This window comes from Zerene cesonia, chromosome 13 (assembly GCF_012273895.1).
Source record: "Zerene cesonia ecotype Mississippi chromosome 13, Zerene_cesonia_1.1, whole genome shotgun sequence".
Lineage (NCBI taxonomy): Eukaryota > Metazoa > Arthropoda > Insecta > Lepidoptera > Pieridae > Zerene > Zerene cesonia.
In genome coordinates, this window is record NC_052114.1 from 10,154,546 (window position 1) to 10,167,544 (window position 12,999).

Here is a 12,999-nt window from a genome sequence, read left to right on the forward strand (position 1 = left end):
GCTCGACTTCGAGAAGAGCGACTTCGTGGCGAGGCCCAGCATCCAGCCGCGGCCCAAGCACAAGCCGGAAAAGCTGGTTGGCTTCGTAACCCTCGAGGAGTTCATGCTGAAGAAGCAGGAGGAGGAGCGGCGGCAGGTGCGTGCACGCTTTTATTTATCGATGATGATACGTCATATACGTCATATATATAAATATGAAACAAGAGAGTGTCAAAAAGATACTGGCAAACTGGGATAAGTTGATTTGAACATTAACATTATACATTTTTACTGAAAACAATTAAATATATTTGATACAACAATGGGAAGTAGGGAAGTGCATATATATTCTAATATTATAAAGCTGAAGGGTTTGTTTGTTGGAATGCACTTATCTCGGGAACTACTAGTCCGATTTAAAAAATTTTCAGTGTTAGATAGCCCGTTTATTGAGGAAGGCTATAGGCTATATATCTACCACGAAGAGAAGGCGAGGCCGGGGTGGCCCGCTAGTGTAAGATACGGCGAGCTATTAAAGTAACATCTGGATGTAATACAAGCGCGCTCCGCAGGTGTACTCGGAGCGCGTGCTGCTGGGCGTGACGGAGCGGCGCGAGCTGCAGCGCCGCCTCGACCGCATCGTGCCCGACGTCATCTACGGCGAGCTGGACCCGCCCCACCCCCACGCCCACTCCCACTCCCACTCCCAGCCACACTCCAGGCCCGCCGGCGACGGGTGGGTACACCGACACTGGGGACAGACGGATAGACGTTTATTTACCAGATACAAAATTTACAAATTGATGAGTACATAAATATTGACATTACACAACACCAGAAGAAAAGCAGCAGATATGAGAAGTGTATCATTGCGACTCGGGCAAAAAGGGGCCGGGCAACGGGCAGGCGCGTTACTGGCTTGTTAGCCGTGGCGCCGCCCATAAGCGTCCCCACCAACTGGACAGTTGTGGGTGTGTTGCCGGCCCTTAAGCGACGAGTACGCTCTTTTTCGAATTCTTAGTAATAGGGCCCCCGATGTGTCCTTTGGGTACACAACCCTAAAGCAGTAGCTGTAGCAGAACCCTGTAGCCTAACTTGATAATCAAATCATGTATAGAAAATAAAAACGAAAAAAACGCAGATTTTTTTCCAAAAAATGTTCCAGAGAAACGTCCTCGTCTTTTTTTTAAATTTACATGGTAAACATAAATATCTTTTCCTTTTTCAGATATGAAAAGATTGTATTTCCTGATGAGCGAACTGACAATAACCGACAAGAGTCGTTCAGAAAAAAGGAGAAGGTGAGCCAGTCAATTTTAAAAGTATATTACATTATGGTAACATGTATATATATATATATGAATCAAACGAATTCATGGCATTTTATAAAGCCAAAGCCGAAGTGTGCAGTTGCTTTGCAAATTTGTTATATTTATTTATTTATATTAAGAAATATTGATTTTCCAGGTACATCTAACTACATCGAATTCTGGACAAACACAAACGACCACAGAAAGGTGAGAATTATTTCTATTGTTACAAGTACTTATTAAAAAGTTTGAAAATTAAAAAAAAAACAATAATTTACTATTTTATCATCTTATTTGCGAAAATAAAATCTATATGTTATTTATATTTCTTACTAATATTTGCACTTTGGCACCCTTATGCAAATCTGAATTTTTTCTGTATTGAATACTGCCTAAAATGTTTTAGATGAAAATATTTTTAAAAATCTTTTTAGTTCGGGCGGAGCGAGCGTGTCTCGCCTGAGGCTCATGTTTGGAGGAAGACAGGTACATTTTTAAATTCAATTTTTCTTAAAAAAAAAGTGAAGTCCCGTGTCCCCTACTGGGGTATGGGGCAGATGATATACATCTGTTCACTGATCGATTTTTTTATGGACAAGTAGGTGATCAGCCTTCTGTGTCCTGCCAGACCGAGACGTTTTTTTTTTATTGTGCGTCTCCACCGGGAATCGAACCCAGGACCCCTCGGTTCTACGCTCACGCGTTAACCACTGTATCAAGAGGCGGTCGAATTTTTCTTATACAACTATTAATATATTATACTCGATCGTACAATGAAAAGCAGAAACTTATGTTACTCAGGTTTAGTGTTACTAAACGTGATACGTTTAGTGCTGCTCGCGTTACGTGTGAAGTTCTTGTCACGTATATACCTTGTGACAATTCATACTTTGCACTTAAAATATACATTGTGTTAATTATGTAAATATACTCTTTTATTATAAAAATATATACCCGCACCTCATTAAAGCGTTTAAAGTTTATATAATTTTTGAAAAAAAATAAATTATTAAACTAATGTTATAAATGTGAAAGTTTATTTGTTTAGATGTTTGTTCGTCAATCACGTTGAAACTACAAAACGGATTTTGATGAAATTTTGTATACGGACAGGGTATGAGCTGAATTGGGTGATAGGATACTTTTAATCCCGATTAAATGCTTCCTTGGGATAAAACAGGGATCTTGATATTCATGAATCACAGCAAAACGCGGGCGAACCCGCTTGCGGAAGCTATCTAAATGTCTTCTTTTATTGTAAAAAAATACGTATACTAGATATATATTTCTCTTTCCTATATATACTAATCTATACTATTATTATAAAGCTGGAGAGTTTGTTTCAACACACTAATCTCAGGAGCTACTGGTCCGATTTAAAAAAATTCTTTCAGTGTTAGATAGGCCATTTATTGAGGAAGGTTTTTTTATTAAATGAACACGATCGGCATGGATTAAGAAGTTCCGTACGGCGTGGTGTTGCAGGAGGAGGGGCGCGCGCGCGCGGGGCAGTACCCGCACCTGCAGTGCCCGCCCACCTTCCAGCCCGAGACCTACTCGCTGGCGCGCCTCGCGCCGCCGCCCGCCCCGCCCTGACCTGTGCCGGTGCGCACCCGCCCACCGACCCACTTCTATATCTCATTGTTACTAGCAGAATGACTCTGTGTTAAAGTGAAGTCCCGTGTTCCCTAGTGGGGTATGGGGCAGATGATGTACATCTGTTTCACTGATCGATTTTCTTTACGGACAAGCAGGTGATCAGCCTTCTGTGTCCTGCCAGGCCGAGACATTTTTTTTTTTGCGTCCCCACCGGGAATTGAACTCAGGACCTCGGTTCTACGCTCACGCGTTAACCACTGTACCAAGGAGGCGGTCAAAAAAAAAGGACTCTGTGTTACTTGAATCAATTTAATAAATAACAATAATATTTAGGCCCACGAGGCCGTGTCCCCCCTTTTTTATGACATAGCGGGCAACTGAGCTTCTGGTTCGCCTGATGGTTAGTGATTACCGCCGCCTGTGAACCGAGCAGAGGCAATGCCTCTTTGATGCCCGCTTTTATGCGGTAAGGAATGGATTAAAACTGGGGGTGTGGTACTTCCCCAGTGCGAGCTGGCCCAGTTTGTGCTCGTGCGTGCTCGATTCCCACAATAAAGAATTTTAAAATAAAAGATTTTTTTTTGTTTTCAGACACCACGTTGCTATATGGAGGAGAAAAATTGAAAACAAATAATTTTAATAATTATCGATATTAACGAATTTACTCATTTACATAAACATCAAATAAAATATATCGTTGACTATTTGTAAATGTTTTGATTAGACGTGATACAATGGAAATTTAATTCAATTTTATATAAGGAAAGAACAATTTTATCATTCTATAAATGTTATACGACTTTAATTTGATACGCAATACAATATAATACGCATTTTTTGTATTTTTTTGAACGACTTATGAATATAAAAGTATGTAATATATGATAAAACTATATTTTTGAAGTAACTCTAGTACTGTTTTTTATTTTCTTGAAACATACGTATAGATGTTCAGAATTAAAATTTTTTGTATAGCACAGTTTTACATTGAGTTTACTAAATTTGATATTGTGAAATTACTTACTTTCCTTGGAATTAAATGAATTGTTGTAATGTGTATCAAGTTAAAATCAAACGACTTTGTATATAAAACTTCGAAACTTACACTATCTCGTAGAGCTTGGTTTCTGAACTGTATCATCGAACTTAACTATAAAAAAGTGGTAAAACTGAAATTTATTCTGAAAATTTAGAACAGAAGAGTAATGGATATAAAATATGTAAATACTTTAAAATAACAATGTGTTAGTGGCTTTTATTTTTCATAGCAGGAAGTGAAAATACGTCAAAAATGCACATTCTAATTCATTGAACTTTTAAAGCACTTAAGATATATAGAATAGAATACAACTAAGTACCATTAATACAGAATTATTGAATAATCCTTATTTTAGGAACAATATATAATAGTGTCTAAGTGACCATAATTGCCAGCTAATAAGGGATTAATCCCTTATTATTATTATAGCTAATATTTAATATTTACTCTGTCCAAAATATGACAAAATTTGTAGAGTATCTTAACTCGTTTATATTATTAATATGCATTTTCTTTTTAGCGTAAATTTCAGTTTTACCACACTAACAACTACGCACAATTATGTACATATGAATTTTAAAATGTACAGAGGATAGAATTAAAAGAACCATCTAAAGGTTGTGTTTACAACAAAATTTTGATAAAGAAAACTTAATATTCGTGTCTTAGTACATTTGATAGTCGAATTAATGACGCACAGTAATTCAATGTGGAAATAATCCAATTGGTGTTTTACATTATCTGGTGTAGCGTTTAAAGAAATCTAGTACTTTTGTATTGCAATTAGAGTTCATTTTTAAATAGAATGTGGATAGAAAACAATAGTGTACATAGTTATTGCTGCCCATAGACCGATTGATTCGCTATCTCCCTCTCACATGTGGAATCGCCGTCTCGCTCACACGTAAGAGACAATTAAAAAAAAAAAAAAACTCATGTTGTGCCAATAATAAAGCAATTTAAAATTGTGTTGTGAGTTTGCGTTTTGCAAATTTTAATAAGATTATTGAAAATTAACAAGTTTGTTACGAATTATAAGTTGTTGATATTTTTATAATTGTGAAACTTCCAAGCTATATGTATAAAGTTTCAAGTGAAGGTACTAAGTTCGTTCTTAAATTATTATGAATAATCAACTTGTATATGTTAACTTGGGGCAATATTTAGAGGCAATGAATGCTCTGAGACATTTTGATTGGAAACAAGAAATGGATTTATTTACATTTTTTTGACTAATTAAATCTTGACGTCAGAAACAAAAAGCAATGTCATGTACATGTAATTATATATTATGAATTTTTCACATTAACAAGTAACAGAGTTCGTTCGCCTTCAAAGCAACGCTGAGAAGCCCCTTTAATGTTATAGTAAATTAAGTAATAATTTTCATATAAGTGTAAATGGGGTAAAACGTAATATGAATGTTATATATATTTCTATTGAAGCCATGTAGTTGTTTTTTTAAATGTCGCTTTATAAAAGGTGTTTGAAAAATAGCACGATTGGTGCATATGTATTTTAATTTTTGGGTCCCGAAAACTTTGATATTTTATGAGGAAATTTCTAGTTTTTTTTTCTATCTGACGCTATGTATAAGATTTTATTTGATGACTTAATAAGTCACTCACAAATCTAAATCTGCCCAAAAGTCATATTTATTCATTGATTGTTAAGCAATCCAATTTATTTAGGATGTCCTTTTACTTTCAGTATGTAGAATCATTAATGAAAGGGATCATGCTTAGGTTGTTTTCTATATTTTTTATTGGATAGGAATTGAAACAAAATTTAAATTTGTCAACTGTTTTTTTTTTCTATATTGTTCTTAAGTATATTATCTCCGTAAAATATCACAGTTTTGAGATCCTTAGGTAAGGCTATGTTATATTTTGACTGGCAATTTGGTGCATGCGAACACTGGCGTCCAGTATATTGTACTAGGTTAGGCTGGTATATACTTATATGTATTGAGTACGTGCTTTTACATTTTAAATGCTTAATATTTGCTGGACTGTCGACTTTAAAATATAACTTCACGATTTTTTGTTTATAATCCGTGCCTATAATGGAACGATTTCAAAATGTAGGGCCAGATAGGAATTCAATTTGATTCTTTTATGACACGGGTTATACTTAGTAACATATAGTACATTCTCGTTTGAATTTAACGTAATCTAAATGGTCACGTACTAAATATTATAGAATGCATTAAATTGAAGCCATAATAAATATACCCGTTTTATTAATATTAATAAAACATCGCTTCATGAAAATTTGCTGGTTGACGTAGTAGTTGTTGAAGGACTATTGTTGATTAGGATTTCTATTATATCTGAAATACATTCTGTATAAGATACTATATACACATAATGGATATACGTTTACAAAATGTATCAGAGTTTTTATAATGTAGTATTTATCTAATCTTAAATGAAATATTTATATTTCAAGTCGCAGTCCATTTGCTATTCGCTAATCGTTAAGACTTTATGTCGCGCGGACGACGCTGCTTCTTTATGCAGTTTTGCATTATTTTATTTTATTATAATATTATGCTCAACTATAATTATTTGCCAAGGTTGTAAATATAATAATTGTTGGGTATACGAACGCGTTGATAATATATTAGATGTCCAATGTCTATATATTATTATATAAATTATATTATATAAATGATAATATAAAATTTATTGTCTGTATTTGGAATTGGTTTCGCTTTAGTCGGTGATATGGTGTTAAATGTGACGATGTATAAATGCAATTAATTTTTAATTTTTAATCATCCATTTTTATTGCTGCTGGTACTAAAGGAATTATTTGAGCTATTTAATATTGTGAATTAGTGATTTAATGAAACTTCTTATGAAATTGAGTGTAGGGAGGAATGTATTTGAATTTTTTTTAACTATTTTATAAGGTAACATGTGACATAGGCGTAGTCGAGTTCCTGTTAATTTGTATTTTTTGCTTTTATTAAAATTCAATTGATATTAATCTTTATGGTAGTTTATTCCATTTTGGCCTATGTAATGTAAGGCCTATAATCGAATTCACTTTTTATTTTAGAGGAGTATGGATTTAATATTTTTTGTAAAAAGTTTATATGAAAATGGCATTGAAACAAATATTGCCAAGTATTTCGAGTTACATATCAGTATAAAGGGAAAACGAAAAATCGTTCTTTATAAAATACTGCGCCTATGCTTTTATTCATAGTATAATTTTATTATTGTGTATCATTTTTTTTTATTTTAACCTTTGACTTGATAAACGTCTACATGTATATTAGTTAGTACATTTTTTCTCTTTTATCTATATTTTTCATATAAAGTTTTATCTAAAATTATTTCTTAAAAAAATGTTTAGGCGGCCTATTCATGTAACCTATTTATTCATTAAAAAAAATAATTTTTTTCAGAAGATTTTTTTTATTCTAATAATGAATGATTACTTCAATATTATAATTTATTTAACATGAATGTACATGTAATCGTTTATTCATATAAAGCCGAAGAGGCATAGGTAGATAGCTATCGAATGATGTTGGCGGTGATACTCAGCTTTATGGTAGCTAGGAACTAATGTGTTGATCTATTTTGACGCCATTTTGTGGACGGGTGACGTTGCCTACAGATAAATAATTTACAGTTAAATATCATACGGGTCAAATAATAGATAAAATGCAGTTTCTTGTTTTAAGTAAGAAATTTTTTTTTCCTGTGAAATGTAATGCGATGCAAATATATTTTAGTTGTTTAGATATGTAATGAAACTTTCATTTGATATTATGTTTTAGAATCAAACATAATTATTTCGTTTGCCGCTCATATATATTATTTCATTGGTTTATTTAATAATTGTACTTATTAAAATAAGAAAAAAAAAATTCACTGTGTGCTTATTGATGCATTTTGACTTCATACAGGGAGGGTAAACCGTTTCGTTACGTAAAGCGTTACGGCTCCAACTACCTGGACAGGCGTCTCGTGACGAACGCATTTTTATTATGTAATGAGCAACTATAAAATAGTTTGAAATGTATCCACATTACGTACCGACTCATCTGAAATGGCCTATGAATATGTATCAGTCACCCGTCTGTATAAAAGTGGTCGTTTTAATATAATTATCGAGCATTGTGAATCGATATTGAGGAAGGTAAACTTGACTTTTGTTTAATGAAATATGTAAATTCTAGCACATTCTTTGATTAAATATATAATATTTTCATGTTATGGAATTTTGGGACAGGCATTTCTTGAAAAAATGTCACTTGACGGACTTTAATTATGAAGAATACAATTTGATTAAAATCATTAGTGGTCCCAGAATTTTCATAACAAAATAAATAAGAACTGTCATTAGATATTTTTATACATCCTCTGTGTATACGTAGATAAATTTAATGTATTGGAAGTTGTAGTCTGTATTAAACATGTATGAAATCAGTTCAATTATATACTGAAATAAATAAATTTTTATATACATGGTGTTTTTATTTTACATTCTTATCACTAGATTTATAATTAAGATGAAGAAATTAAATATCTACCTAACAAAATCCATACTTGCTAATATTAATACTGGTTAACGCAGAACATTCGATTGGGTAAACCGATTTTCCATGTGATCATTAAATGGGCTATCTAACACTGAAAGAATTTTTCATATCGTACCAATAGTTCCTGAGATTAGTGCGTTCAAACAAACAAACTATTCAGCTTTGTTATATTTATTATAGATAGGTTACGTAGATAACAGGAAATTCTGGTAATTCGAATAACGTTTTATGGGAAATGTCGGACCACCGTTATTTTGTCAGAATGTAGGGTATATTATATCACCTTACCGCACCTTGTGATTCGTCAGATTAGAGATCCAATGAATGTATTTCCATATTGGTTTCATTCGTTTCATAATAATATTCCGAATTACACCTTGGACTACTGAATGTGTTGAGTTTGGTTAAACTCAGGTATGTTCAGCCGTTTAGGCTAAATATATACCTATAGAAATACAAACGATCAGACTAATTGAAGATAATAGAAGAATAGATGTGTCGCGCGATTTCACCCCGGACTCTCGACGAAGCCGCGCAAAAGCTACTATTTCTATAGCTCCTGTGTCGAAAACTGTGATTTTCGTCCATCCTCCGAACTAGCATTTATAATATTAGGTAGTAGGACTAGTCAACAATGCCTTCAACTTATTTTTTATCGATTTCATATAATTCTTGTACAATTTTTAAACTTAGGTATATTTATTTCATCCTAACTAATCAGTTTGTTAATTTTTCATTATCTCATATATATGAATAGTCGGCTATTCGTAGCGAATCAATTTTAATTCATGAATAAAATTAATCAAATTTAATCGATGAACGCAATTATCCGCCCTTTATTTGCTGTGATAATGACTAGGTGTAACGTTTATTTATATAATTGCCTCAATTGGTTGAACGCGCACGCCCACACGTTCGACTTTTCAGTTAATTCGTATAAAAAGTATAAATAAAAGCTGGTATTGTTAAAACAAAACGCTTTTATTAGCTTCACCAGTTTGTATGCGTGGGTGTTTGTATCTAACCGACTTGATTTTGATACATTTTATGAGAACAAATTTTGTCAAAACTTTGTACACGTTTGTCAAAATAACAATTAAAAAGTCGAGGATACCCAAATTATTTAAATTTCTAAACGTATACTCTATATATCATTATAGAGTGTTTTAGTGCATTTAACTACATTTATATAATAATCATATCATAATATATAGATATGTATAATTTACATCAATATCTACTTGAATATAAAATCCTAATAAGTATCTACTTACTTAAAAATAATTATTCAAATTACTTCCACGTTAATAAAAATGGTAGCGAGAACAAAAGAGTGCATTAAAACCTGATCCTGTCGTAATCAACTTAATTACTCTTATTAATTAGGTAATAAGTGGAAAAGATTTTATGCGCAGGGTGAACGCTAAAACGGCTCTTAGGTAAAGGGAATACGGAGATTGCATTACCTACTTTAATGTTATTGTGACATTTGAATTCTGTTTCAGTCATTGTATCAGGATTGAGAAATTAAATTACATGTAGCATAACAAAAAAAAAAAAAAAAAAAATTTCAAACGCTGCGCTTGTCCCATGTATACTTATACAACATTTTGTAAAAATAGTCGTCGTTATTAACTGAGTCGTTGATTTGTAACTAAAAAACTGACCAACTGCGACTACTCCCTACTACATTAATTTAAATAATAATAAATCGTAAATTTTTGATACAGATATAGGTAAAGATACAAATTATTTACCCCACACATTATTAATTTGAAATATATAATGAACGTGTAATTCATCACACTTTATGAACCATTTCCACATAGCTAATATCAAAGAGCCCAGACCCAATACATCTAAAAGGAAAAACGCCGACGGCCTAAAAAATAAAATAGTGCTGAATGCACACGTAAGCGCAACCCACGGCCTGTATTAAATATTGAAGGCGTATCTTTGTGTCAGGTGGGCCGGGAAATATATCCTATGTATTGACTTTTAGTGGAGCGCTCTGAGCTTGCCTGATGGTCGGCATTACTCCGGACCCGATATAATGACGCTATAAAATACTGCGACTGTTTTTGAAGGTCAATATGCTCAGCGAGTTTGTATCGTTTAGGTGTTTGCGTATTACCGGCGCTCTCAGGCGTTTGTTTGAAATAAATATGCTTCCAAAAAAACTGGGAATTACTTGAAAAAAATACGTGAAATTATTATAATGTTTAAATAAATGCGTCGTCCAAATTGGATCAAAATTTCGTCAAAAGGAGTCGATTGTATAGAAACAAACAATACAGGTAAAGCTAAAGAGAAGAGAATTATATATTTTTGATGGGGAAGATACTTTGTACGTCGTCATTGTTGCAACGTAACTACTAAAATAAGTCTTAATTTCAGTAACTATAGCTGATAAATACCATGTGATAGGTATGTTTTCATGTCACAAAAATTTGTTTTAAATACAGACAACATTGTTTTTTTACTTATAATGGATTATTTAAATATATTACATAGAATTAAAAAAGCCAAAAAGTTAGATCCTATTTCAATTAAATCTCGTGAAGACTGTAAAAGTCATCTATTCTCAGAACAAAAGTTGACAAATATTTATAATCATATTTGTTTGAGTAATTTATAAACCATTCCCAGGATAAATTCAGTGAAAGATTCGGTATATCGTCAACACAATTTAATAGTCATTTTGAAAATAACTAGATGCTTAGTTAAGATTAAAGGATAAACGTAACCGTATGCGTTAAATGCTATCTCTAATAGTTAGTGCGCCTTTAGTGAATAGAACCTAGTGGATGCTGCGCCGGAAACATCCAAATTGCATCGGATTGCGACACGTTCTGTCCCGTTCTTAATGAGATCCGATTCATGCACTTAAATACTTGATATATTTAATACTTTGCAGACTTTCAAAACATTATCTCTTTGGGTTTATTGAAGATAAGAACTATAGTTCTGTAGCTTCTGTTGTTTTTGATTGAAATCGGTAAAAAAGTAGGTATTTATCTGTCTATGGCAACGTACCTTCCGAACTAAAGAACCGAGTCAAAAGAGGAATTCGGAAAGTCAACTACATCCGCGATTTTAAAATGGCGGATTTAATTTTTTTTCATAACTAACATATAGTATGTTATCTGTGCCCATGTTGAGGGAGTTATGTAAGGACTTGTTACTATTCACTATGACATTTTCGAAATCAAGTTGGCCGCCAATGCAAGGGGTGGGGTTTTTTTTTGTCTGTATATCTTCACAGTTAATTAAAAATTTATTGATTTAATATAATAATAACAAAAAAAGTCTTGCCTCATTTTGGTCATTGAGTGGTGTACACGGGTATAGAGTGATGACAGAAGAAAGATTTAAGCTCATGAGCCTTACTTTTTCAGAGGAAGTCGGTTAAACTTTATAGGTAAATTAAGACAAGAAGACTAATATAGGTTTCTGAGAAATTTTCAATCAATTTCCCTAAGAAGTTCTAAGTTATGGAAAAACTAGAAAATTGTTTTCCCAGTTACGGCGAGCTTGAAGTATTTTTAATTTGTTTTTAATTAAATTTTATTCCAAGTCAATTAAACTGTTCACATCATATAGATATAGTTAAAACATAAAATTATACTTTATTATGATTGCGAAACAAAGTAAAGATAAGAGATTTCTTTTATCCATAACTACTGATGCGAAATACAACTAAGAAATTTAGTTGATATTAGGCACAAGTACTTTGTTGATAATGCGAAAGTTTTTAAGGATGGATGGATGTATCTTCGGATCAATAAAATAGCTGATGAGATATGTATGAAATGTTGTAGGAATGTGGATTATAGACATGATTAACAGGTCACGCGACTGAAGCCATAGGCTCAAGTTAGTATATTATATATCATCATACATAACATAAAAGCTAACTTTTACTCCGAGCATATAAAGCTAGAGATTTTTTCATTTTCTTAAATTACCAGGGGAGCAGCAGTTAGCGAAAGTAGAGACGCGATGTTAAGCGAGTCACGAACATCTGTAAGGCCTAGTCCGCACTAGCCTCAGCCAGCCATCAGCCTCACAAAAGCTATAACCGTTTTGTGAATGCTTATGAGCATCCATCCACGACGACTACCCGCTCACCAACGACCGTCGCCCCATCAGCATATGGGTCACCCATATGCTCGGTTGCCTTCTCTATTACAAAAATAACTGCATAATTCAAGCAAAGGAATAAAACGGCCCATTTACGCTGATTGTCAGTTTTACAAATTATTTTTCATAGAACTTACCCATAGTACTGACGGCACACAGTTATATAAGCGTAGTGTGCATCTCAGGCTTTTTTTGCTCGCAGGAAAGAACTGTAGTGTGACCTCAGCCTTAGAGCGACATGTCTAAGAGGAATATTTCATTTTTTACTTAATTCTACCCTCTTCCCAAAAACGACCTAACACACTGAAACGTTCACAGATAAAAAGCAGCTCACCACTACGATAAACAATGAACATGTCACGAAGTAA

The 12,999-nt window shown here is 33.2% G+C and overlaps 1 protein-coding gene across 1 annotated transcript in view; it reads left to right on the top strand.

Annotated features, from left to right (window-relative positions):
* The window catches only part of LOC119831347, a 12,749-nt gene extending 9,864 nt beyond the window's left edge, over positions 1–2,885 (top strand). The window contains exons 11-16 of the mRNA XM_038354651.1: positions 2–136; positions 552–715; positions 1,208–1,280; positions 1,447–1,496; positions 1,724–1,775; positions 2,775–2,885. Of these exons, the coding sequence (XP_038210579.1) occupies positions 2–136; positions 552–715; positions 1,208–1,280; positions 1,447–1,496; positions 1,724–1,775; positions 2,775–2,885 (585 nt within the window). The remainder of the gene's footprint in view (position 1; positions 137–551; positions 716–1,207; positions 1,281–1,446; positions 1,497–1,723; positions 1,776–2,774) is intronic.
* The last annotated feature ends 10,114 nt before the right edge of the window (positions 2,886–12,999 follow it).